Raw genomic sequence first — 27,900 nt, 5'->3', positions numbered from 1 at the left:
TGTGTTTTCACACATCTGATAACTATAAAAAATCACCACGGGAAATATTTTGGTGGAGACCTCTGCGTACGTTTAGACCTCACCCCAAACTTGTGGCCAGCACAAGGGGTATTTCCCTCTCAAATGAGGTTTTATGTCACCTCAGAAATGCACCCAACCCTGCAATTACGTAGTGTAATGAATAATAAATCCTGTCCTTTTTCCATGGCAGATGGCTCCAAATAGAATTTAAGCATGTGACAGAATAGTTTCCAAGAGTCTGAATGAAATGGGTTCCTTGCTCTCATTTGTCCACTTAGTCAGTGAATTACATTTTCACTTGAGTAAATGTACTGTATCTGCTCCCTTGTTAAAGCGCCCTTTTTGTGTGCCTGTAAATATGTAGTGATTTTTGTCTTGCCGTTATAGTTGGTTCATTCCATGTTCCGCCCCAGACCCTAATGCAGACAGTGAATACAACTGACTGCTCAGCTGGTGGCCTCTTTCAGAGAGTCTCGAGCACTTTATCAGAGTAGGAAGTGCTCGCCCCCACCTGCAGTGGTACATTCCTCTTGGGATGCACCGGTCATTCATTGTCCTATTTCACCCGCTGTGCACCCCCTATCAGGATTGCAGTCCATGTCATCACAGGGAATTTTACTTATTTGTCCTATACAAGCTACATTTGAGATGTCACAGTCTTTACTGACGTTGATTTCTATTGCCCTGTTCCAGTTCACCCCTCTGATTAGCTTGAACACGGTGTGTTCCCTCGTGATGATTCTAGGAAATTCATCCAATGAAAACCTTAAAACAGGATGACAGCTGCTGTGCTTCACACTGCATTTTAGAATGAATCACTGTTTAGCGCAGGGAGGCTAAAGTTGAATGGACGGTGGTTGGTCATTAGAATGGACTGACATTAACAAAGTCTTCCTCCACCAGCAGAGCAGAGAGGCTGGATCTCCCTGATGCCACAGATTGTCTAATTAGATTAAACAGGAGGCTTTTCTGAGATAATCATTCAGTGAGCCCTATCTTCCAATGAATCTACTCTAGTTGTGAAAGTGTGTGCGCTGAAGGTCGAATGTTTTTAATTGCAGAACTGCTTTGTTTGTACGACATCAGGGCAGTAGGCCTATAGCAGTGACATTTTGATGATGAGACTCAGTGGATATGGATTTGCCTCTGGAGGTAGGATAAAGGTATTAGCCGATACTCCCAGTACCGCGACTTAGCACGAATAGCTATGTGTGGGAGGAAATTCATAACAGTACTATCGTAGTTATTCCAATTCCACCAGATGAAATGCTTAGCCTACATGTGTATTCCCAAGCACACTGCAAAGTTCTGTTTTTAAAAATAAGCTCCTCTGGGTTCTTTGTTTCCTTTTACCGATGTGGTACAAAAGCAGAAGCATGTAACACATAGGGCTCCCTCGATTTGTGAGGATTCGAAGGAATTTGTTTATTTTCTCTCAATGATCCCTGTGCAGTCTAACCCCAGAATCTTCCTTTATGGCCACATATAGAATAATTAACGCAATCATAAGTAGAGATTTACAGCAAAGAAGTTGAATTATTAGGCAGTAAGGGCAGGATACTTTCGCTGTGTTTTAAGTGGAGTTGACGAGTATCTCAACCAATGTCTGTCCCTGAGTTTAAATGGAAGACCGTTTCCCACACTACTGCTCAAATAAGGGAGATATGTTCTCTTCAGAAGGGTAGCATATCATATTGAGCCTTTGCCAGTGACCTGGGGTTCCTACATGCTATTTTCAGAGAGGAGCGCTGTAACAGACTAATGCTGGAACTACACCAACACCAAAACGAGAGCGCACCACCATGATTACGTTAACACAGTTTTCAGCGTGCTGCGCCAAGAGCGAGACCGATCAGATCGATTTGAAGACAGAATCTGCTATATTTCATAAAGAGAAGTTATCTGAAAATCATTTCAGCTACGTTTCATAACAGGAGGCTATATTCTTGATATCTCAACAACTAATCTGCATAATCTCTGTTTGAAGTAGCCTATTCCTGCTTGACATCAACAATTGCATCAACACTCAAAAAAAAAAAAAGAATACCATGTGTGCAGGGTCATTTTTGCAATTTTCCTACTCAGTTTTAGGATGATTGAGATTATTTGTGAATTTATATTTGAGTGTATGTGCTTATTTCTCTGCATCTACGCCTCTGCAACACTCTCTGCATCTACGCCTCTGACAATAGAGTTGAAGCGTAAAACTACGCTGCTTCAAGCGAGCTGTGCTTTGCATGCGATCTAGCATGTCAAAGATCGCCTGAGTTCTAGCTCACGGTACGGAGACATTACCGTGCAGTGGCGGCATTGGTATAGTTTGTCTTTAACGGTGTAATTTTGCTTACCTGATGATCTTTTGCTGCATTATATCAGTGTTAACTTTTGACCCTTTAACAATCTCTCTTTTAAATATGTGTGTTAATCAAATATGTCTTGTAATATCAGTTGAATATTACAATTATTCTGTTTTGTTCTCTTCCAGATCCGTAAGCTGTGTCCGTGGATGGCCCTCAGTCAACATGAAAGAATAGGCATGCCGCGGTCTGAGGGAAATGGCTTTTGATCTGTCCAAGTCCTGCTACCTGAAGTCTGGCTTCATCATCCACATCTGAAGGACTTGAGCTGTTTATGGGAACTACTAGGCTTGCTCTCTGAGGATTTAGCTTTCCCTTTGGGACGCCATTTTCCACCGTAGCTGAAGCGGTGCGTAACCAAGGGGGGGGACATGGCGAACAACTCGTACAGCGGAGTGAAGAACTCCATGGCAGAAGCCAACCACGATGGAGACTTTGGCTGCTCGCTCAAAGACTTGCGGGCTCTCATGGAACTGCGGGGGGCAGAGGGAATAAACAAAATCCAGGAAAATTACGGGGATGTTCAAGGACTCTGCTCCAGATTGAAATCATCACCTATAGAGGGTAGATACCACCTGACTCAATATCACCACTGTTTATTCACCCTCACCTCTCTTCATTGGATCATATGATGTTTTGAATGCTGGTAGCCAGTAATGTTTGGTTTGTCCCATAGTTCTGTCCCCAAACCCAGTTTTGTGAGCATTTCATAGGCCTTGCCATCCATTCTATCTTGACATTACTTCCTTGGAAAGCTTATATGCCAGACAGGTGGCAAGGGTGGCCTTGTACTCTATGCCTGAGTATCTGTCCCTCTTCTCTCTCTCTCTGGTTTCACCTCTGTGTGTGGAGAGTTCAGACAGACCAGCTGTCTGCCTGGGCACCGAACCAACCTCTGCAGGTCAATGTTCCACATGTGGGGACAGGACAGGATGGTGCACAGCTAGTAACGAGTTTAACATTGTGGGCAAGACATGAGCTCATACCTTGAAAAGCTCTGCTCTGCTCTCTCCAGCAGCATGGTATACTTCCGTCCCCTTGTAACAAAGCCCCGAAGACGAGGTCCAACATACCTCATTATAAGAGTCTCAATATCACTGCTGCACACGTCTCAGGGGTTCTCCCCAGAGGTGTTTCACTTGGTTGAGGCAGCTCATCTCACTCCAGATCATTAGTTAGCCTGCTACTGCACAATGCATGACATTCTATGTTTTATAAGGTGGCACAGTGCCACTGTACCATTCTCCAGGGAGAATCCCCTGTAGCTCTCTGTTAGTTCCTTCCTGTGTCCTCATCCTCTACACTCCACACAGATTGGCCCATGCCAAGTGTGTGAAAAAAAAGTGCAGGGTCACTTCACACGACAGTGTGTTGTCTGGGGAGAGCTCATACTACATTCGTTTACTACCTCTCTCCACATAGACATTCTGCCTAATCGCCGGCGTGACTGTGATTGAACTCTTGGGGGAGGGGATTTTCACTTTGATCCCAGATTAAAACGGCACCACATAACCACTGCAGCTCTCTGCAATGTCATTGCTGGTGGAATGCCTGGGCCACATCCTTTTGTATGTCTGAGGGTTGTAAGCCACATGCAGTACCACACTGTATGCACTATGTGAATGCTTATTTCAATGGATTAAATATAAATTCACTAATTATGCTTCATTTAAAAAAAAAAAAATCTTACCCATTGATAACTCAGTCATTTGTGACTATTAGAAATAGACCTGCTTCTTCAGTATAACAGTAATATTTGTGGCATACAATACAGTATGTTCACAGCCTACTGGAATTGAGTTGTGCCAGAGTAAACATGCTGAGAACATTATATTTGGGTATTTTAGCTGAATTGTAAGTTTTGTAGGTAATTTACAGTAAAATAAACTGATGTAATGACAGAATTGGATCTGTAAAGGGAGGTGCTCCTATCTCATCATGTATGATTGGTTGGTTGGGTAACCAGGCCTATGCTAGACAGCGTATGCTAGGCCTTTTCTAGGCAGCAGTGTTTTATCTGGTACATGAAGATGATAAAGTTTATCTATCTGTAACTAACGTTTGAAAACAGTGTTGTCACGTGCATGATGGTCTGAAACAGGGGGCCTATTTGCTTTTATTTAGATTATTTCAATTCACATTTTTAGGCAATACTTGAATAAGTAGGAATCATAAAAAGAAGCCTAATTATTCCAGGAAAAACGATCCTAATTTAGAAGCCGGTCGTTCTGATGAATGAATAATTATTTACAGTAGTGCCCCATTTAGCCTCAAGCAGTGCAGTGCAACTGATAAGCTAGAGTAGGTCCACGTTGTTTCCGCAGTATGTGCAGTTCCACTTGGCACCGTGCCACCGAGTTTTGACACTTGTATTTCAATCGGCTCATTCAGTATTGGCCCAGGAAATTAAGCCGTCATTTAAGATTACAGGAGCTTGACAATTGAAAAGGGATTTCTAATTAGTAAGTAGGCTATTTTCAATTCTAATGCCAATCCTTAGCTAATCTTTTAACCATTTCTGAGCATTATTCAGAGGAGTGTTTGATGGCACAGCATTGAATTCCAGTCTATGTAGGCCTATCCGACATTACATTAAGTGGACCATTCTATGTCCATTTATTTATGCTAGACCACAGTACTAAATAACAGTCTTCTATGAGTAACAGTAACATAATTCCCTTGTATTGTTTAATCCCATTATTATACCAGACGTAAACAGACGATGTTCTTTCCATTAGCTCCATTCTTCTGCATAATCAGTGCATTCTAAGATGCACTCGGCCACTTAGCGTCAATATTATTGACCATTTTCTCAGATGGCCCTCTCACTCTGTTAGAATGGATTGATATTTTGGAGTACACAAATAATTTAGCTGCCAGCGTATTGAGATCGATCAATCAATGAAGTGCTGCTGCCTTTCACTGCAAAATTGACTACAATTTGCATACCCACCTGGCTGCAAACTGAATTTGATGTTTGAATTTTGGGGAACAGTAGAGGCTCTGCTGCAGGTTGTCAGAGTGAACAGCCTGGAGGCAGCAGATGGTCGGGCCTTGGCTCGTGGAGAACTACAGGTGGTAGACTGGGTGATGTAGATTTGGTTTTACCTGTTGTAATCTCTTGGTCTAAACCCCCAAGCAGGGCCGGTGGTTGCTCACTTTGGGATTTATCTCCTGTTATTGTTGAATTTGTGACATTGTGTGACCCTGCTTCCTGAACCATGTCCTTGAGCCAGTGTCAGTTTTCCTATCCCACCTTATTATGTGCCAAGGGCTAGCTAGCTCCAAAGGTTTCCTGTAGAGTAAACAGAACAAAAAGACACAATTCCGTTGAATTTGGAATACTGTTAGCGATGTATTTATATTTGAGGCTGTCATGATGAACACTTCCACAATTAGTTACTGTCTAGAAGAAAGGATCTTTTACTTGCATCCACATTTGTGCTTGCACATCCATGTGAAGCAGCAGCGTTTCAGTAAAAAGGGTCAGACCACACGTCCTGCACCAGGTACTGTCTATTGCAGGTTTGTAGTGAAGCTGTAAGCCTGCTAAGGGGAGCTATAGCTTACCCTGGATGTCGTTGCTCCCTCGATCTGCAGAGAGGGGTCTTTGGAGATGAGCCTGTTTTGTTCAGTCATTTACCACCACCAAGAATCCGAGTCCAGAGGGCTTATCTTAAACCCCGGTGTAGGCAGAAATTACAGTACTTTGAGGGGTCAACCGGGGACAAGTAAACAAATTATAGAGTTAATGATTAGCCGCTGCATGACTTGTGGGACGCGTGATGCTAAAATGATTTGAGGCTCAGCCAACCTTTTGTTTGTCATACAGCAGGAGTTAATCGGCCTCTGTAACTAATGTTTATTTCGCTAATGCAAAGGGAAAATGTGCCGGAAAATTGAATGGGTATTAGCTGCCAGCATGTTTTCATTAGAGGCGTTGTAAATCAAAGCAGACAGTGAGGGACAGCAGCGCAGGGTAAACCTTAGCTCTTTGATCAAGCTGTAAGTGGTGAGTCATCAGCACCTCATCATCCCCACATGGGGGTTAGACTACAGACACTGTATTTGCCCAGCCCTAGTATACACCAGCTTGCAAGGTAAAACCTACAGTACATGTAAGTAAAAATAAATAATAATCCAATTCTAAATGGTTGGTAAAATAACAAATATTGTGAGATTGTGGAGTAATGTACTCTCGAGAGCTTAAAATACAATCTTTGATTGTAATACCAGCTGTCGTTGACGGCGTTGTTTGGTTATGCTGTGAGATTAATTCAGTCCTGTCAATTCCATAAACTTTGAGCTTTGTGCAACACCTGGCTACGTGGTTAGGTTTTGACATGACATGAGCAAGGTTCTCTTCCCTCATGCACTCCCAACATTACAGTTTTCATGTCGCAGTTGCACATTCAAAAGTTGCCTCCCGGGCCCAGACGGAAGCGTAGAATCATCTCCCAGCAGGTGAACAGTTCTGCCTAGCCTCGCCTCACCCCAGCCTCTCTGCAATGCTGACTAATTACCCCTGTGTGATGTCATCTCTCACTGCCTCTGGACTCTGTGTGAGCCATGGCCCTGCTGCTCCGTCTCCATTAGGCTGTAAGCCTCAGCAGCCCCAGGCTCCCTACAGCCAGCCTCCCCCAGCCCTACTCTTCATTAGTCTCTCTCTGCAGCCAGCCTCTACAGGGCCGGCCAGCCAGCCAGCCAGCCAGCCTGTCAGCAGCACTTTCACACAGTCACTCTCTAAACCGAAGCCCCCCCTGTTCCTGCTCTTGACTGGCTGCCTCTGGCTCTGCCTGTAGTCCACGCAGTCACCCACCCACCACCATGAATAGGGTTGAAAAGCTGCTGTGCATCAAATGCATTAAGTCTTTTGAATATGACCCTTCCTCTGAATGCGGAGAGCAGGCATTTGAATGAGCCGCAGCGGAATGCTCTCTGTGCACATGGATGAATGGGTCGGCAGAGCAGTCGGACTAGTAATGTGTGAATAAGATGAAACAATAATGTGACTCACTGGCTGACTGAATCTGAAATGGTTGAATCTGCAGTTTGACATTTCTCTATTGCATCGCCTCTGTTGAACTAACGTGACATGTTTTTTCTTCTTGAAAAATGTAATTCTTCAGTCCCTCAAATTCAACATGGACACTGAGTCACTGACAGTGAGGCTCTGGCTTGACTTGTTATTTGCAGAGGTAGAATGTGTATTGTTGTGGGTGGCATTGTTGCCTCGTAGTACATTTCTGTAACGTAGCCTGTCAGAAATGCTGATGCCCTTCGGGTCCTTGTTTTTGGGAGACCAGTGACAGAATACAGCTCTCTGACCTTTTTGGTTGTATTCAGTATTCAGAAGTATTTTGGGCTTTTCAGACCATATTTCCTCACCAATATGTCTGCATGCAACTGTCACTCTCTTTGTCCATCATGAGGCATTAGATGAAACTTCTGTTATGCACTTGGTGTCAATGGGTGGCGTTGTTTTCAATGATGAATTTAAATGTGGAGCTAATGTTAAACGATTCATGTATGGTCTTAAACCTATTCTCTCCCTCTCTCTCTCTCTCTCTCTCTCTCTCTCTCTCAGGTCTAAGTGGACAGCCCACAGACATTGAAAAAAGAAAAGCAACGTTCGGGCAGAACTTAATACCTCCAAAAAAGCCAAAAACATTTCTTCAATTAGTTTGGGAAGCATTACAAGATGTAACGCTGATTATTCTAGAAGTGGCAGCCATAGTTTCATTAGGCCTTTCTTTTTATAGACCTCCAGATGCCGAAAGAGAGCGTAAGTACTTCTATTGACCTCATCTGATTCATATAGAGATTATTATTAGTATTTACCAATTGATTATTGATCCATTTCTTTGGCCACGTCATAGAGGAGCTACAATGGGAGACGAGAAACCTCAGAGATTAACAAACTGATGTAGATAATTGTTTTATGATTGATTGATTGTCATCTATGATCAAAGTGTAAGTTATAAAGAATGTCTGAGTTGGCCTTTGTTGCTTATATTTAATTCCTTCCTTTAATTCCTTGTTAGTTAGTTGACCTACCTATCAGTGAGTAACTTGTCCCATGTACAGCATATTGTAGGTGACATGATTGGTAAGAGTTTGTTAGCTCGCTCTCATATTTTTTTTGTACTGAGTCTGCCCTTCATCTGTGATTGTTTATTAACATGAAATGTTACGTGATGAGCGACATTAACATCAACATTTGATAATGTGTATTCTCATATCCTTGGAAGAGATATTCCCATTTCTCCATGAGATATTCCCATTTCTCCACCCTTCTCCTGAAGTATGCACTTCCACTTGTGGGACCTAACAGCATCTGATTTTTTTAAGCATGGGCTCTCCTACACTGTTCCCATTTGAATCCATGCTGGGAAGTGGATGTGCATACTTCCATAAAAAGGTAGCGAAATTGGATGCTGCATTAGTATGGTGATTGAGGGCTTATTAAGTCTGTTCGCCACCCAGCAGTACAGTATGTCCCTGTTGAAAATCTCCTGTGGTGTGTTTGGCCTTCAGACTGTGGCAAGGCAGCTGGAGGAGTGGAGGACGAGGGGGAGTCGGACGCAGGCTGGATCGAGGGCGCAGCGATCCTCCTGTCTGTCGCCTGTGTGGTGCTAGTGACGGCGTTCAACGACTGGAGCAAAGAGAAGCAATTCCGCGGCTTACAAAGCCGAATCGAACAAGAGCAGAAGTTTAGCGTCGTCCGAGGCGGCCAGGTCATCCAGATCCCCGTAGCTGAAATTGTCGTCGGGGACATTGCACAAATAAAATACGGTACGGAGCCACAGTTCTGTAGCTGCAGGTGAACTGTAGAGCCTCATAGGTGGGCAGTTACGATAAGAAGGGGTGACAGACGTTTTGGATCTGTATGGTTAATAACAAAACATCTTTTAATATTAAAAATCTGACTTGATGTCTATACCCACACATACACTGTTAGTGTTCAAATCAAGAGTTGTGAGGTTGAACCAAACAGAACTGTTATCAGTTACAGAGTCACACTCAATTCAGGAACGTAGCCCAAGGTGTGAACCAACATAAAACACTAATAAACCACAGATGCTTGGGTGCAGGGATTGAAAGAAGGAGTGCAGACTTGGTTTGTCCGCCTTCAGAATCGCCCGGAGCGTTTCATTATGTTTTTTTTGGGTTTATTGTGCACTCACCCACCACATCTGAATTCATCAAGGAGTTGTTTCTGTGTGCTTCCAGGTGATCTCCTGCCCGCAGACGGTGTTCTCATTCAAGGGAATGATCTCAAAATCGATGAGAGCTCTCTCACTGGGGAGTCCGACCATGTGAAGAAGACACTAGTAAAAGATCCTATGCTGTTGTCAGGTAATTGCAGTAGTCATCTTTGTCTGTCTCAGTGCATACACTCGCACGGTCACGCTCCCACGATTCAGATTCCCAGCATAAAAAAATAGTATGTACACTTGATAATGAAATACAAACATTTTTCATGTATTTTGGAAAGCGATATTTCAGTGAATGACTGAAATGTCATCACCCGGCCACGTGGACAGGCTTTGTCAGTCCAGCAGTACCTTCAGCGAATAGTTTACTCTGTATATCTACGACTTGATTCAGAATTACTTTTACGACTGAGCAGTGCACCACGCAGTCCTCAACTCTTCTGACTCAGCCTATGTTTTGCTATCAGAGGAGGGGGACTGCTTGTTTTGTTTCTAATCCCGTTTTATGAAAGCAGGTTGATCCTTTGATAAAATGGCTCTCCTCAAGTCCGATCTCCGAGGAGAGTGGGGATTTAAAACGCTTGTTTGCCTCTCCCAGCCTTTCTGTGGGCACACCTCCAAGAGAGAGAGAGAGCCTGGTGTCTGTCTGCCACCACCATAGCTGTATCCTCTTCCCAGCTCAGCTCAGACTAGCTCCTCTGTTCTCATTTAGTCCTTCAAGAAGCAAGAGGGAGAGGAGCAGTCTCTAATTAACACAGGCGTGGGGGGGGGAGCTCTTAATGCACGTACTCTCTCTTTATTCACTTTCTCTTTTCCTCTCAGCTCTCTCTGTCTCCCCTCTCCACTCCTCTGTCTGTCTCTCTCTCTCTCTCTCTCTCTCAACAATGTCTCTCAGCTGCATTCTCATTTTGAGAAAGTGGTGGGCAATTTAGCTGTTGAGAAAGCCTGTTGTGGCCCTCTCATGTTTCAATAATTCACTGAGGCGCACAATTGGCTTTTGATTAAAGGGCTTGGTGAATGTGTTTGTGGTGTTATCCAAGGCCAGTATTTGTCTCTTATGACTCGCAAAGACTTTTTCATATTCATTACAAATGTCAGAGCCTTCTCCATGCACTTATTTAGTTATTAGTGGAGCATACAGTGCCTAAAGTCTAGTTCTTTGGGTGGGAGCATAGGCTCTTGGATTAGCATCCAGCGCTGCAAACACCAATGTTCTATATCACAACCAACTTGAGGCAGATATTTAGTGGGGAGCAACTGAACTGGGCGGGGTCGGCCACACGGCCCAAGTTATTGGAAGGGAAACATTGGCATACATAGCATTAGCTAAGTAATTGAAAGGGAAACACCTGGCATATATACTGTTAGCATTATCCCAGACGTCTGTAGCCCTACCTCATCCACTCATCGTCTTCTGTCTGCAGGCACCCACGTCATGGAGGGCTCTGGGAAAATGCTGGTCACTGCCGTGGGAGTCAACTCTCAAACTGGAATAATCTTCACTTTACTGGGGGCGAGCGAGGAGGAGGACGACGAGGAGGACAAGGAGGAGAAGAAGAAGGAGAAGGAGAAGAAGAAGGAAAAGAAAAGTATGTTGGCATTTTCCGCTGGCAGTGATTCACAGGGCGAGCGCAATCTACACCTTTTCGGCGGGCGCTCCTGTGTGTTGTCTGCCTCCCAGTGTGTCATAGAAGAACGCTGAGTTCACTCAACAGTCTTTGTGTTTGTAGATGCAGTAGATGTGAAGAAAGATGAGAAGGAGCAGACAGGTAGAGAATCAGTGGTGTCTTGGCTATATACCACAGCAGCAGCAGCAAGCGCAGTCATACCAGCACCAAGGAGAGAGGTTTGATTAGAGAGCTAAGCTAGGAAAGAGAGTCTGAGCGCAGGTCAGTTATTTTTGAAGTTATTTTTGTACATGGAAGAGTACTCAGTCAATGTGAAGAGTTTTTTTTGTGTGTGTGCGCGTTCATTGCACTGGTTAGTGCTGTGGTGTGGCATTCAGCAAATTGTAATCTCACACTCCACCACTCACTACTGAAGTGTAGGTGTTTTATGCTAATATTGAGCCCAGTTGCTAATGTTGCAGTGCTCACCGGGATGGGTGGTAGGAATGTGGGTCATGGCTGTCTATGCTAGACAACAGAGTTCTGTTTATTAATACCAAAGGTTTGGGTGGGTGGGGGGGAATGAGGGAGTGAGTGAATATAAGATGTAGTTTATGGCTTTAGACTCGACTGCATGATTGGGTGGGTGTGTGTGTGGGTGGGGGGGGGGGGAGGGGGCTACAGTGTGCCTATAAACCTGTTTGGCAAGAGTACATTTTCATGTCATCGAGCAGCGCTGGCTCTCTCACTTTATCAAATCAAAGAGGAAATTTACATAATTGGGAATATGTTATGGCAGTGGTGAGGGCTGTAGCCGCTGCCAATTTGCAGACCAATAAGTTCTAGTCACTGACCATATTCCTCTTCCCCAATGTTGCTCTCTCTACAGACAAAAAGCAAGATGGATCCGTTGAAAACCGCAAGAAAGGTGAGTGATGGGGAGTTGTGCATTTTAATTGCCTTTTGGCTTAGCGCCGGCCTGGCTACTTTGATCTGTTTATGCTCAGATTAATGGCATCTCCTTAACCCGTTTAACAGTATGGGATCTTGGTTAAAGCCAGTCACAGATCCACCGCTCTGGTTGTTAGCTAGTAGCCCGGGGCTGCTGTTGTCTCACATAGCGGCCATGCGTGTCCCTATGCCACACCACGCTTCCCTCCCCATCTGTGTCTGCCAGTGCGTGCCGATGGCCTATGCCCATCCATTGTGCCGTCTGGGCCAGCATGTTCCGTTCCTATCCTCTCCCCTGGCACATCCAGCGCCGCAGCGGCAGGTGCTGCTGAATCCAGTTATGACGATTAGTGATGAGGGAGATTAAAGCCCTGTAACAATCCTGGGGGAAGAGCATCTGCTTCCCCCCCCCCCCCCCCCCCCCCCCCCCCCCCTCTCTCTCTCTCTCTCTCTTACTCCCCCACCCCACCCCCCTGTTCTGTTCTCATGACTTACCATCTGAGCTACGCACGATACACACACACACACACACACACACGCACGCACGCAATCCTCGGCCCAGACATTACGAGGCTGTTCACTGACATCCAGCCTCTAGATCCTACACTCGCAGTGGCGGCGGTGGCCATGTGTTCTGTCTGCCCGCCCCGGCGGAGCAAGCGAGCGTGGGCCTGGTGGTGATTGAGATCCTGGCGGGAGTCCCTGGTGCACAGATTCTCTCTCTGCCAGGAATGAGCAGTAATCCCTCAGACTGGGATTACAGGCCGTGTAAGTGCAGAACACGGCACGGCAGGCACAGCGGCATAGCAACGCCCACACCCGACCCTACTACAGACACACACGCACACACACACACACACACACACACACACACACACACACACACTCTGTTGGTCCTCCCCGATCCTATGCTCTGTATATCGTAGTAAACAAAACAGAGACACCACCGAGAGGGATGAGTAGTCTGTTCCCCCATGAGAGAAAGAGTAGTGTGCTCACACAAGCAGAGGAGAGGGAGAAGGAGAGGGCGTGGGCTTCACTGCAGCAGCATCCCTGGCAGGCCAGAGATAATGATTTTATCATCGGGGAGTGATGGGTTAGAGATCAGCACCACTGGCTGGCCTGCCGTCAGGGGCTTTGCGTCTCCTAGGTTACTTGGTCAGATGAGTCAATGTGACTGTTGTCAAGCCCGGGGGAGAGGAGAGGAGAGGAGAGTGGAGGATGGATGGATGGATGGATGGATTGAGGGAGGGGAGCTTTATAGGAATTTAAATGGTGTCTGCCCTGTTACTGTAAAAAAGCAAGATACCACAGCTCCTATGGCTGCTAACCCACTGAGTGGGAATACAGTAATTAGATTCCCACCTTACCTAATTACATTTTGGACCTGAGTCAGAACAGAGCCGTAATTACACTGACATTTTCCCCAAGTCCCCCGCTAAAGCGCTCTTTGCTGAATCCAGACAGACATAAAAAGGTCTGCTAAAAATATTGTACCCTCTCAGGACTCCTTGAATACCGCTTCTTAATGAATTTAAACGGATGAGACTAGGGAAAGACCCTGCAAAGCGTCTCTGTATTGTCTATAGCTTATGTTTGCTTGCAGTTGCAACGACTATCTTTTATCAAAAAAAGTGCAGGAAGGGATAAACCCAACTCAGCAGTGCATGTCGTGAGTATGTGTGTATGTTAGTTTAATGTCTCCTCTCCTCTCCCTCCAGCTAAAGCCCAAGATGGCGCCGCAATGGAGATGCAGCCGCTCAACAGTGACGAAGGAGCCGAAGAGAAGAAGAAATCCAACTTGCCAAAGAAAGAGAAGTCCGTTCTTCAGGGGAAGCTAACCAAACTAGCGGTCCAGATTGGCAAAGCAGGTCAGTGAAGTTGCTAGCAGCACTTATAATTCCTTATCAGAGAGAGAGAGAAATGTGTTCTTATATTGAATCGTGGAGTGGAATACTATTTTTCAAATGTTTCTCTTGTCTACATTGTGTCAATCATGTCTGGTTGTTAATGATTCTATGTCTGTTTGTTTCCAGGGCTGGTGATGTCAGCTATCACAGTCATCATCCTGGTGGTCCTCTTCGTGGTGGACACCTTCTGGGTCCAGGGCCTGCCCTGGGTCAAGGACTGCACTCCCATCTACGTCCAGTTCTTCGTCAAGTTCTTCATCATTGGTGTCACCGTGCTGGTGGTGGCCGTGCCCGAAGGTCTCCCCCTGGCCGTCACCATCTCCTTGGCTTACTCCGTCAAAGTAGGTCCAACCTCCATCATTGCCAACCTGCTTACAGCTTCCAGCTAGCCCCTCAGCCTCTTAAAGCTAGACCAAGCCTACGCTAACCTTACATGATACCCTAAAGCCAGGCCGTGATCCCTCTACTTGAGTTGTTGGCCAAGACACAAGCCTATCAAATTAGTAGACCCAGTCTTCCCACATCTTGTGAGTTCATTTGTTTACCCGGTAATCCAATGGATTTGTTGTTTTCATTATTCAATAGTAGACACATTCACAAAAAAACATGTTTTAAAACAACCTCTGACTTTTTTAGGAAGTAAACACAGACCTCGCGTTTCGATAGCTATGATGCAGCTGCACGCAAAATGATAGTTTGAGACGGTATGCGTTATGGATTGACTATAAATACATATGGAAATGAATTCCCCTTTAAGTACAAGACGCTTGAAGGGAACGGTTCTCATTGCAATGGTAGATATAATGGTTAAATCATCCTGTTCTATTTTTAGGCATTTCCCTTTGCTCATACTAATTCAGTGACCTTTCATGATGTTCTGTATCTCCTCCCCCCCACCACACACACTCTTCCACAGAAAATGATGAAGGACAATAACCTGGTTCGTCATCTGGACGCCTGCGAGACCATGGGCAACGCCACGGCCATCTGCTCTGACAAGACCGGAACTCTTACTATGAACCGGATGACGGTGGTGCAAGCCTTCCTCGCAGACAAACACTACAGGAAAGTCCCAGAACCGGAGCTCATTCCCGCCAGGGTCATGGACGTCCTCATCGTGGGCATCGGGGTCAACTGCGCCTACACTACTAAGATCATGGTAAGTGGTTACAAGTGTGGCTTTACAATGTGTGTGTTCATATTACCTGGCGAGGACCTACTTGGTTGAAACATTGCAATAGACTACATGGGGGTGGGGGGTGGGGGGGGGGGTGGCACATTCAACAGTGGGTATTTTCTTTCTTTCCTTACCTTGACTACTTTTGAACCCTGAACCTGTACCTTCCTATTGAACTTTTATTTTACACTTAGTTTGTTGCCAAGGCAGAATCAGGGTCATGTTGTCCGGGGGGATTTATGCACTTAGGTTGTACATGTATTTGTATGTGAAATTGTTGATCTTTTTAAATAAACAGTTCAAAATAAAATAAATTGTTTTGCTTCTAAATAATTAATTGAAAAGAAAGATATAACTGGTATGAGAGGATTCCACAGTGAAATGGCTGCCCCAGACAGTGGCTTAACTGAAGTTTGTGTGTCTTTCTCCATCCAGTCTCCCGAGAAGGAGGGCGGGCTGCCACGTCAGGTGGGGAACAAAACTGAATGTGCCTTGCTGGGGTTTGCCACCGACTTGAAAAGAGACTACCAGGCGATTCGTAACGAGATCCCAGAGGAGAAGCTCTACAAGGTGTACACGTTCAACTCTGTCAGGAAATCCATGAGCACAGTGCTGAAGAACGCTGACGGAAGCTACCGGATGTTCAGCAAAGGAGCCTCCGAGATTCTCCTCAAGAAGTAGGTTTGATTTTTCAGCTCCGCTTGAAACCGGTTTCAACCTGCTCTCCAACCATTTCTTTGTTGTATTACTGCACAGCTGTTGACGCATTTGAATGTGAATAATTAGGGGTGCATAAGGACACATTAGCACTGGAATTGCATGCAATTTGGAAAGGACTACTAAGCGCTTCTCACTTTTAAAGCTTTAAATGGGTTCTTGCTTGGTGGCCAGTTTTGCAAAGAATTGTGTGTGTGTGACTGTAGCAGCTAAGGAGCTAAGTAGTTCGAATGCATCCCATCAAGCCTCTTAACTTTGCGTCTTAAAAATAGGCTGAGAGATGTGAGCTGGTGGCAATGTTTAGCCTCTTAATATTTAGCCTCTTAACAAGACCTCCTTTTAACCCACAGAGAAACAGTCCCCATGGCCTCCTGCTGCTGTCTCACCAGTTGCTCTTTCTCTCTGTTTCTCTCTTTCTGCCCCGTCCCTCTCTCCATCTCCCTCCTTCCATCCCCTCTTTTTCTTCCTCTGCACCCCTCCCCCTCTGTTTTCCATCCCACTATCTCTCCCTTTCTGCCCTCGTCTCTCCCTCTTCATCCTCCCATCCTGTCAGGTGCTATAACATCCTAACGGTGACCGGTGAGACCAAGGTGTTCCGGCCCCGGGACAGAGATGACATGGTGAAGAAGGTGATAGAGCCCATGGCCTCGGAGGGCCTGCGGACCATCTGTCTAGCCTACAGGGACTTCCCCATCTCAGAGGGCGAGCCCGACTGGGACAACGAGAACGACATCCTCAGCGGCCTCACCTGCGTGTGCGTGGTGGGCATCGAGGACCCAGTCAGACCGGAGGTCAGTATGGGCCTCTAGTCTCGCTTGCCAACACTTGTTGGGCTCATTGCTGCTGTGAAAAGATGGATCACCCAAGCAGAAGCGCACACCATACTCCTAAGCTCATGGTCAGAATAGATGGGCAACAATTAGAATTCTAGTATTAGTCATAATCATTACGTAGTTAAGAGTTTCAAGTTTGAGTCTTTCCACATGGTCAGGAAAAACTATTGGCCACAATGTAATCCTTGTGATCACAATGTAAGCCCAGAAGAGGCTAGCTATTGAAAGGGTTTACGCAAGGGCTATTAGATCTCATGTCCCTGCCCCTCCCTCAGGTCCCAGACGCCATAAGGAGGTGTCAGCGTGCCGGCATCACCGTACGCATGGTCACCGGGGACAACATCAACACAGCCCGTGCCATTGCTACCAAGTGCGGCATTCTGCTCCCCGGCGACGACTTCCTGTGCATAGAGGGCAAGGAGTTCAACCGACGGATACGCAACGAGAAGGGAGAGGTGGGGTAGCAGCACGCCGCAGCGCCAAAACCCAACTGTTACACATCGCCGTTAGATAAGGTAATGGGATCACAACGTGACTCATCTCTTCTGTTTTTATTTGATTTTTTTAGATTGAACAAGAGCGCATTGATAAGATCTGGCCCAAACTCCGAGTCCTCGCGAGATCCTCCCCCACCGACAAGCACACATTAGTCAAAGGTACTTAATTTTGCTCTTTCCGGTGACGAAATCGCAAATGTCATATGTGTTGCAGTCTTCAAATGGCTCGTTGGATGTCTTGACATAATGGTGTCTCTTCTCCACACAGGCATTATGGACAGCACCGTTCTAGAACTAAGGCAAGTAGTAGCAGTGACAGGAGACGGGACCAACGACGGCCCTGCCTTAAAGAAAGCCGACGTCGGATTCGCCATGGTAAGCTCTCCGGCATATCCCTGCTGGCTTCAAATTGCAGTAATTGAACATGTACGATTTATCTTGGTAAACAGTATTTATATTGTCAGTAGTAGTAGTGCTGAGTTGAAGTGTCAGTCAGTTCATAAGGCTCTATGAATGTTTAGAAGCCTATGCGGGACGTGATGCCCACTAGAACATGGAGAAAATGTATGCAGATTTGATGTGAACATTGCTATCTGTAGAATTCCAAACCTGTTTTAAATTAATTTGCGCCCCCAGTCTATCTATAATGTTAGGGGTTGTGTGTCACTGCATGCACGAAAGGAACACTGGAACTGTCAGGACTGTGGGGGTGACTGAGGAGGAGCTTTGAATTACTTGTTACTCGTGACAAATGTTGTCAAATATTAATTTATTCATTCATTTACACAAAGACAAGTGACATAAATTAATATGATACAGGTTAAAAAGTGACGTGTAGGTGAGGAAGGACACCGTAAAAAAAGGTTTATAGAAGAGTTTATTTACCGTGTTTTGTTCGCTCCCACAGGGTATCGCCGGTACGGACGTGGCCAAGGAGGCCTCGGACATCATCCTGACGGACGACAACTTCAGCAGCATCGTCAAGGCTGTGATGTGGGGGCGCAACGTCTACGACAGCATCTCCAAGTTCCTGCAGTTCCAGCTCACCGTCAACGTGGTGGCCGTCATCGTGGCCTTTACCGGAGCCTGCATCACACAGGTACGAATGCCTCTTCAGACTTGATGTTCTCGACTCCTACGGAGGGTGACATGGGCTGGCTGTGCACTCCTACGGAGGGTGACATGGGCTGGCTGTGTACTCCTACGGAGGGTGACATAGGCTGGCTGTGGACCCCTACGGAGGGTGACATGGGCTGGCTGTGCACTCCTACGGAGGGTGACATGGGCTGGCTGTGGCTCTGGGCCGAGATGTGCTAACTAGGGTCTCGTCAGAGTTAGAATGGCCGGCAGGACTTTTTCTACAATTGCAGCGTTCTCCTCAAAGAATGTAAGAGTCCACGCTGTGAACTTGGCGGCGCCACTGTGTAAAAAGGCAAATTAAACTATATATTTAGTAATGATAGAGTAACTATCTTTGATCGCCAACAACATCGTTGTTAAAAAATGAAAGAGAAGGTGAAAGCGTTGTGATGTTCACCAGTATTTTTTGCGCATTTTGACACGTCGGGTTTTTATAATGCAATCCAGCGCCACGCTGTTCTAAAATCTTGGGGAGAACCCTGAATTGAATCGGTGTGCTCATTTGTATGTGTTAGTTTGGCTATGATGAGGCAATGCAGTGGGTAAGAATAGGGCATTACGGCATTTGTAAGCAACCTAGGGAAATACTGCTTTTTTTTTTTTATCAATTGATTGCCTGGACGGTTTCATGCAGCCCTGTTCGGGCTCTCCCCGTCTAGAGGTAGCAGTCATCCACCCCAATTTGACCCGCGGTCACAGTGACAGCCAGCACCACCGATTTGGTGTTCATCCAGGCAAGAAACAATTGCAAATGGGGCTGCACAGAATAGGCACAAACAGCTATTTAATGCTTAGTCTGTGTGGTGTGAACAGCGCTGTCCTTTTGGCATAATGAGTGGCTGGTACAGGAGCTGGAGCAGTAAGGTCATCATATATCAGGAGAGACTCTCCCACTGTGGCTAATGCATGGTAGATGCTAAATGGGATCCTTGTGACAACCCCAACCCTTAACCATAACCCTTACCTTAACATAACCCTTGCCACAACTGTTTAAACCTGTACTTTAATCGTCAGAGTCTGGCCCTTCCCAAGGACCCCAGATAGCATTTCCAGATAATGTACAGGCCTGGGCCTGTGTACTGTAACTCCTCTGGTAGCCTGATCAGTTTGAATTGCCTCTGTCGACCTGAAGAACAACGCTATAATGAGTCAGCAGCTATACTGTAAGTGGGCGTGCTGTCCCGCTCTGTGTCATTTTTGAGCAGTGTGTGGGCTACTGGAGAGTCTCCCCTCTCAATAATACATGTGTCTGTGCTTCGTATATGGGGTACACTGTTGGGGCATTTCATGCAACGGATTTGTGCTGTGTGTGTCAGCAGTCTGACATTGGGATATTGTACATGTTACGTAACGGTGACTGAATGAGTAATGCTCTCTTTTTCTGTCTCCTCTCTTGGCCTCTTTCTCTCTTGGCCTCTTTCTTTCTCTTTTCTATTTCTTTCTCTCTCTCCCCTCCCTCCTTCCTTTCCTCCGTTTCTCTCTTCTTCTGCAGGACTCTCCCCTGAAAGCTGTCCAGATGCTGTGGGTGAACCTGATCATGGACACCTTTGCCTCTCTGGCCCTGGCCACCGAGCCGCCCACCGAGGCCCTGTTGCTGAGGAGGCCCTACGGCCGGAACAAACCCCTTGTCTCCCGCACTATGATGAAGAACATCCTGGGCCACGGCGTCTACCAGCTAACCATCATATTCACCCTGCTGTTCGCTGGTGAGTGAGAGAGAGAGAGAGAGTGAGAGAGAGAGAGAGAGAGAGAGTGAGAGAGAGAGTGAGAGAGAGAGAGAGAGAGAGAGAGTGAGAGAGAGAGAGAGAGAGAGAGTGAGAGAGAGAGTGAGAGAGAGAGAGAGAGAGAGAGAGAGAGAGAGAGAGAGTGAGAGAGAGAGAGAGAGAGAGAGAGAGAGTGAGAGTGAGAGTGAGAGAGACAGAGAGACAGAGAGAGAACCAGCCTTCAGGTGCTGGGAATGTCCTTTCTTTTCCTTTCCACCTCAGATTGAACTTCTGTTAATTTGACAGTCCTGGTTACCAGATGATTGGATGTCATTACTCACTAAAAACTCCTCGATGTGTCGCCCTTCCTCTACAGGTGAGCAGATATTTGACATTGACAGCGGCAGGTACGCGCCCCTCAACGCCCCGCCCTCCGAGCACTACACCATCGTCTTCAACACCTTCGTCATGATGCAGCTCTTCAATGAGATCAACGCCCGCAAGATCCACGGCGAGAGGAACGTCTTTGAGGGCATCTTCAACAACCTCATCTTCTGCTCCATTGTCTTTGGGACCTTCATCATCCAGGTAGACTATACAGCAGGGCTCCTCCCATAGAGAGGAATGGTGGTACTGCCCAAATGAGTCATCGAGTGACCTTTCAGCATCTGTGTCACATGGAAACTGCTGAATCTCGTCAGCAGAAACAAACTTAAAATTGCCATGAATATTTATGCTCTTTTCAATATGAAATTTGATACATCTTGCGGTTGTAAATAATGAAATGGCATTCATCTCTTTGGGGTCTCAAGGATGAACCGCTCCACAATATGAATAAATCTTTGAACAACATTAACATGAATATTTTTCATACTGAACTCAAGCTACAGTAACCCAGGAGGCTTAAGACATTAAATTAAATTGATTTGACCTGTAATTAGTTCCTCTCTTCTTTATGCCGTGTCATTAGATTGTGATTGTGCAGTTTGGAGGGAAACCGTTCAGCTGCGTGGGCCTCACCATTGACCAGTGGTTGTGGTGCGTCTTCCTGGGTTTCGGCTGTCTTCTCTGGGGTCAGGTAAGAGGAGATACATTGCAAGTGCATCACCTGTAACTTTCCGACACAGTGATATCCAACCGTGATGCAACACTGCCCCTGTGTGGCCAATCATGCAGCTCAATTGCCATTCTTTGTTGAAGGAGTTGGAGCTTATTTTTTCCTAAGAAATAAATTATTCCAGATTTCTTATCCCCTTACAAAATCTGGAATATTCTTTCTTATATCTGTATCTTATAATTTAAGTAGATAGTACGTCATGGGTAGAAAGTAATCTGTTTTATTGATCATACAGTTTATGCATTGTCTGACGCCTTGGCAAACAAAGAACCAGATAATATCATGACAAGAAACAACTTCCAAAGCTATTGCTTTGTTTATGGTACATTTCCAAGCTAAGTCTGTGGAAACCCCTGGTTTGGTCAACATTGTTGGACAGGTGTAGTTAGCTGATGAGGGCACCTGTTGCGGTCCTACGTGTCGTTGTATAGGGTAGCTTCCTCTCATAGAGCCTGTGCTGTAGGTGTCTGGTCTGTATGTAACATTAATCAGCCCTGTGCACATCTGTCTTATTCATTTATCTGCTCATTACAAATAAATTACCAACAGACTACAAGTGTGATGAAATGCATCATATGGGCATCAGGAAGAAAGTCTCATGTCCCCATGTGTCTCCCCCCCCAGCTCATCTCATCCATCCCCACCGGCAGCCTGAAGTTCCTGAAATCGGCCGGCCACGGCACCCAGCAGGAAGACATCCCCGACGAGGAGCTGGATGACATGGAGGACATGGAAGATATCGACCACGCCGAGAGGGAGCTGCGCCGTGGCCAGATCCTCTGGTTCAGAGGCCTCAACCGCATCCAGACTCAGGTAAAGTCCTCCCTGACTGCCCTCCGAGCTACCACCGTACCGTGTCCACCAGCAAGGGGAATCATAAGCCATACACCGTTTACGGTTTACTCTTGCCCCTTTCAACCAAACCCCCTTCCCCCCTTCCCCCCCTCCCCCCCTCTTGTCTCTCAGCACTCTTTATGAACGGCATGTGCCCAAAAAAGCTGACGTTCTCTGACTTTCTGTTTGCTTCAAAAGCTAAAGCAGGTCCTTTGCCTATTTCTGACATGAAAGCTACAGTCTACTCCGCTAACAAAGCTCAGTTGGAACAACAACTTAGTGGCCGACGAGGAAAACGCCCCCCTTTTTAGTGTGAGGTTTTTAACAGTCCACCGTTACAGGACGAGTAAACATTAAGACCTCAGCATGTCCGTATATCGGCCTTGTGAGGGGGGAAAAAAAAGATAAGAGTCAGTACACGTCGGGGTGAAGCTCATTCAGATCAGTGCCTTTCTCCCCCTTTCTCTCCTCTGTACTGCTATATCTGGCCCCACTCTCGACTGGCATTTCTATTATATTGGCGCCTTTTTTTTTTATTTCTATCTCTCCTCTTTGCTTGTTGTTGTTTCTGGGTCTATCCTGTCAACCTCTCTGATTCCTTGCAGATGGATGTAGTGAGTGCATTCCAGAGCGGATCTTCCTTTCAGGGGGCTCTGAGGCGGCAGCCCTCCAGCACCAGCCAACAGCACGATGTAACCAATGTTTCTAGCCCTTCACATGTAGCCTTATCTACTGCCGCCAACACCGCTTCTGCCACTGTGGGGTGTGAGTGCGTGTTTCTTTAGTGCATGAGATCTAACATCTTCCTTATTCCACTTCCGCCTAACGTTTTCTCTCATTCTTTTCCTAATGTCCCCTTTTTTCTTCTTTAAAAAAAAAAAAAAAAAAAAAGACAAAACAAACATCTTCCATATTGCTTCTAAACATAACTGCTGTATATCTATGTTCTTGTAACAAGGTCACTAGTCCAAGGTTTTTTTGTGTCATCTTGTTTTCTGTTTTGCTTTTGCTTGGTCTGATAAAGGAGGTAGTGGGGGGCTGTGTAAACTTGGATTGACATTGTTATCTGGTCCGTCTGCAGCTGCCGCTGGTCCCTGTTTCCTCGTGCTCATGGCGCGTTGTTGTGGCAGTTCTAGTCCTTAGCTGGGTAAATGTTTTGAGTATATGCCCATGGTCACGGTAAAAGACTAAACTATGACGGGGGAGCGGCTAAATCAGTCTGAGCTTAACCTCAAGTTTCTCCCCCAAATGTCAGTGGACTTTCATGGTCAACGGTATTTAAACCCCTGCAGTAACAACCTTGGTCCCAGTCTAGTCTGGCCTGTTCAGAGACAGTCTCCAGGGTTTTCCAGGGTGATGTACAGAGCGGTCTGCGTATGCCCAGCCACGAAGCCCTCCTGCATTAGCTCCCAGTAATTGACAATCAGTGGCAGCAAATTGAACATGGTTTCTGGCTGCTGTGCAGCACCCAGGAATGTCCTGTGTCCTCTCCGGAATGGAAGTCTGCATACAAGAAATAACGAAGGCTGTCCCCACCCTCAAATTAATTTTCTCTCCTTTGACTACCCTCCTTTCCCACCAGACTAAAGGGCTTCTTGACGTGTTCAGTGTATTAACTGTTCCCTTGCAGGGGAGCGTATGACTATGAAATAAACTGGTCTCACTTGCAGGGCGTGGCTGACAGGCAGACTGGCTGACTGACCTGCTTTGGACATGGGCTTTATTACTGATTATCTGATGTTTTATAGACTACGAGGCTGGGTTGGGTTGGATGACTGGACACTTGAATATAATTGTAAAACATAAAATGTGCTTTTTAAGTTAGTCAAACACTCGTCCATCTGCTCTAGATTTGATTTGGATTATTATTGCAATTTGCAGTAAATTATTCACAAGACTGGGAAGTCAATAAGGAAGCAATTTTACTGTGTTTTAACTTAACATTTGTCCCCTTCTAGGTTGCACTACCTGAACCTCTCAGGTATCAACTATGTCTTCCTGCTAAACTGTGAACCCTCTCTTCCCAGGTGCTTCGTTTAGAAAAGAAAACATTTTAATTTAGGATTAAAAGATTCATTCTGTCTTGTATGAAAACATCGTTTTATTTTGATATTCCTCTTTTGTAGCCAGAGTTTGTCCATAGTTGCCAAAAATGCACCCGAAAAGCGACAAATCTTATGACACTGACTCCAACATATTCCTCCTTTAGATTCTGTGAAATGTGTCATGGGCTATACTCAAAGGTTTACTACTATTGAACACACAGGTAGCGCCGCTCTGCATGGGTTCAAGTCTCTAGTCTCGTTTGTGACTTTCTTGTGCTGTACCTATAAAGCTTTAGACCTGCTTGGCTGCCGCAGTTTTTGTTTCTCCACAACATAATCAAGTGACTGACCCTCCCTCTCCTCCCCCACCTGAGCATGTCCAACAAGTAACCTTCTGTGTCCAAGCTTCTGTCCTCTATGGGTCTGTTCTCGTCTGGAACATCTGTCCCGGTCTCTTTTTGCATTTTGAATACTAGGACAGTCCCAGAGTTTTTTTTTGTGACATTTTTACTACTCCTTAAACAGTTGCATTGTTTTTTCAATGGTTTGTCGACGGAGTTTGAAGTCTGAGAGTCAACGGTAAGAGGCGTCGCTGGCGTCACACTCCGCTCCACTCACTGGATTCTCTAGCATTGAGTCTCAGTCCGGGGAAGACCTTTAACAAAAGCATCAGGGTTGACTCACACCGTAGCCTCTCTGGAAGTACTAGTCCTCACTGCATACCTGCACGTCTTTTTGAGAGTTTTTGCCCCCAAATCACGCAATGGTTTTTTGGTGTCCCCCCCAAACTCACTGCAATTGACCCATTTAAAACCAAGCCCCATTTGTCCATGGTTTTTAATCACTATTTCAGATTAAAAGCGTATGTATGTGTGTGCCCGACAGTGTTGTGCAGTGAGACTGACTGTGTGTCTGTCCCCCCTTGCCCCTACCCACAGATCCGGGTGGTGAATGCATTCCGCAGCTCCCTGTCCCCCTATGAGGGGCTGGAGAAGCCTGAGTCACGAAGCTCAATCCACAACTTCATGACCCACCCAGAGTTTCGGATAGAGGACTCCGAGCCACACATCCCCCTCATCGACGACACCGACGCTGAGGACGACGCCCCTACCAAGCGCAACTCTGCCTCCCCCCGCAACGCAACACCCACCCCACCTCCCCCGCCCTCGCCCACACCCTCGCCCAACCAGAACAATAACGCAGTGGAGAGCAGCAACCATCTCTTCCCGGAGGGCAGCAAGTTGGGGACCCCCTCGGCCCCGGGGAGTCCCCTACACAGCCTGGAGACCTCCCTCTGAGCCCCGCTCCCCCTTCCCTGCTACACCACACCACGGCCACTTTTCTACCCACGACAAGGAGCTCGCCTCAGACGATGCGCGGCAGAGGAGAGGAGAGGAGAGACGGAGGGGTGTAGTAGAGGAGGAGAGTGAAGAGTCTTCTGTGAGCTTAGCTTGTGCTGGACTGAAACAAGAGCAAACATTCACGAGAATGTAGGGTTTGGTTGTGATGTTTTTATTTTTTATTTTCTTTCTTTTTTTTCTTTTTTTTTGGTTCTTCTTAAAATACCCCTCTGCAACATGAGGGCTCTTTGTCTCCACCCCTCCCTCCTTGATAACATTTGTTTTTCTTGGTGAAAAAGGGGTGACTATAAACTCAGATTGAAAGTGACCTGTTTTTTTATTATTATTATTATTATTATTATTATTATAATGAGGGGGAGGTTCCTCCTCGAGGCTTGAAGATCAGCTGTAAGAAATGAAAGAACCTTTAGCTTCTCTTTATCTGAATGGTGTTGTATATTTATCTCTTTGGCCCTCGCTCATTCAAAAACTTATTTCTGCTCCATTGGCTGTTAATATTTTGAATTATTTATGTTTTTGGAAAAAAGCAGGTCTGTTTACAAAGTTTGTAGATACTTTTTTTCTGTTTGTAGGCGAAGAGCTTCCTGACGTATGATGCAGAAAAATGGGGACAGAAATTTGAATGAGAGGACTATTTCAGATACTGCTGTATTTTCAGGAAAAAAGGGTGTTTCTATTGAAACTTAACTATTTTTGCCTGCAAGTTTTATTTGTTATATATTTGTAGATAAATAGAACCTTCTAGCCAAACAGATAAAACACTAAGGCTTGTATAGCAAAGAGAGGTCCACTGCTGGGAGGAGTTTAAACCAGAGAGGGGACGGGCGAGGAGAACAGGACCTCTGTCCATTCACATTTCTATAAATATTTACTCCGTTCATTGCTTTAGCAGTTTCAAAGTTCCGTTTTTCATGTTCAAAAGGAAACTCAAGGAGTTTCTGTTTCTCATTTCATTCATTCAGAGGGTTTTAGTGGGGGGGTGGGGGTATAAAAATCCTAGGATTTCCACGTGTTGAAGAGTTTATTCACAAAGGGAGTTTGGAAGACAGTTGGTCATCACATTGAGAATCAGTTGTTTTTTTTCCTCCTTTATTTTCACTCAGCGAAATTTCAGTCCCTGCCAATGTACAATATTGACATTTGTTTACTCAGGCATAGACGAGGAGTGAATTGAAAAGGATTCTATTAAATTTAGAGAACATTTTAACTTCACATTTTTTTGTCTTTAGGTAGTCAAATGTTGTCTTGGTCAAAAAAACAGCGAGTGGATTATTTTCATATTATTTTCAATTCTTTTAAGATTTCTTTTTAGGAAAACTTAAATTTCCCCTCAAGAGTTCGGGTTTGTTGACATTTCAAAAATCAAAAACCAAAAAAAAATACTTTATTTTTTCTTCATCTTTGTCCATAAGATTCCTTTCATGAAATGTTGCTGCATTTGATTTGTTTGTAGAATATTTTTGACACCTGATATACTGGAAACAATAAAGGATTGACACATTTTTAAAGAATAAAAAGACTAGGCATACACTGGTATCTCTGCACAGGGTACTTTATTTCATAACACCTCCCTTGAGAAAATTTTGATACAGACAACCATACAAATTGTACCTTTGTATTTTTATGGAAAAGCAGACGATAACTTTCAACCTACAAAAACCTACTGAGTTTTGGGGGTTTGACACAAATTACATGTAATATTCGAGGTGGGGTTTGGGCACTCAATAAAAAGGGTTTGTGATTGGTTCTGATAGGAATATTTTTCTCAGGGTGGCAAACGGTATGAGAGGAGAGCAGGCTCATATATAGGCCTGTTGTCAAAATACTAACACATTTTTTCAATGTTGTGAAGTAGCTTGTCAACCATGTTGGGTTGCTTTTGTTCAGGCAGCAGGGTGCAAAATCTGACTGTTAAGTCCTTACCCATTTGGCCCTCTAGCCCAAAACTTAAGTGCGGTGTAGGGGCCAGTGGAGCAGACCGGGAGGAAAGGGATATGTTCAGTAGTCAGCTCAATCACAAAGATACTTTGGGAATAAGTTGTTTTCCTTGTGTTTTACAAATAAAAAAGCAGCTTGAGATTGCATGAAAGAGAAATGGGAAGAAAAAAGAATCCATAAGAAGTTTGTTCTGTAGCTTCTTCCTGTAATGGGAATGAATGTTTATCCATCTGTTTTATGGATTATTATTTTTTTATCTTAACATTTGGAAATAAAAAGTACTTCATGTCTGTTTATCTTGAGCAATTTAAATGGTTATCGTGATTGGATTTACATTTGAAACTTGTCGAGTAATGTGTATGGTTTTTAAAAATAAAAAATGAATATTTAGCCTAAATACAGGGACGTGCTTTTCATTTATCATGTGAACACTGTTCGTTAAAGGGGCAGTCTGGGATTGGTACATACATTTTTG

At 45.3% G+C, this 27,900-nt stretch overlaps 1 protein-coding gene across 2 annotated transcripts in view; it reads left to right on the top strand.

The window, feature by feature from the left end:
* atp2b1a (ATPase plasma membrane Ca2+ transporting 1a) overlaps positions 1 to 27,816 on the top strand; it is a 33,596-nt gene extending 5,780 nt beyond the window's left edge. Inside the window, exons 2-22 of one of the 2 annotated variants that reach the window (XM_083692336.1) lie at positions 2,507 to 2,942; positions 7,966 to 8,163; positions 8,916 to 9,173; positions 9,612 to 9,737; positions 11,020 to 11,184; positions 12,092 to 12,130; positions 13,875 to 14,024; positions 14,190 to 14,404; positions 14,980 to 15,222; positions 15,676 to 15,917; positions 16,511 to 16,748; positions 17,066 to 17,245; positions 17,359 to 17,446; positions 17,556 to 17,662; positions 18,195 to 18,386; positions 19,920 to 20,133; positions 20,507 to 20,718; positions 21,101 to 21,208; positions 21,872 to 22,060; positions 22,687 to 22,773; positions 25,065 to 27,816. In XM_083692336.1, coding sequence (XP_083548462.1) covers positions 2,750 to 2,942; positions 7,966 to 8,163; positions 8,916 to 9,173; positions 9,612 to 9,737; positions 11,020 to 11,184; positions 12,092 to 12,130; positions 13,875 to 14,024; positions 14,190 to 14,404; positions 14,980 to 15,222; positions 15,676 to 15,917; positions 16,511 to 16,748; positions 17,066 to 17,245; positions 17,359 to 17,446; positions 17,556 to 17,662; positions 18,195 to 18,386; positions 19,920 to 20,133; positions 20,507 to 20,718; positions 21,101 to 21,208; positions 21,872 to 22,060; positions 22,687 to 22,773; positions 25,065 to 25,424 — 3,804 coding nt within the window. In that variant the 5' untranslated portion in view covers positions 2,507 to 2,749 and the 3' untranslated portion in view covers positions 25,425 to 27,816. The remainder of the gene's footprint in view (positions 1 to 2,506; positions 2,943 to 7,965; positions 8,164 to 8,915; positions 9,174 to 9,611; positions 9,738 to 11,019; positions 11,185 to 12,091; positions 12,131 to 13,874; positions 14,025 to 14,189; positions 14,405 to 14,979; positions 15,223 to 15,675; positions 15,918 to 16,510; positions 16,749 to 17,065; positions 17,246 to 17,358; positions 17,447 to 17,555; positions 17,663 to 18,194; positions 18,387 to 19,919; positions 20,134 to 20,506; positions 20,719 to 21,100; positions 21,209 to 21,871; positions 22,061 to 22,686; positions 22,774 to 25,064) is intronic. The other variant, XM_083692335.1, reaches the window with a different exon arrangement.
* Positions 27,817 to 27,900: the final 84 nt, after the last annotated feature.

The sequence above is a fragment of the Argentina silus genome, assembly GCF_951799395.1.
Source record: "Argentina silus genome assembly, chromosome: 20".
In the NCBI taxonomy this organism is placed as follows: domain Eukaryota; kingdom Metazoa; phylum Chordata; class Actinopteri; order Argentiniformes; family Argentinidae; genus Argentina; species Argentina silus.
This window is presented reverse-complemented; position numbering and strand designations above follow the sequence as displayed.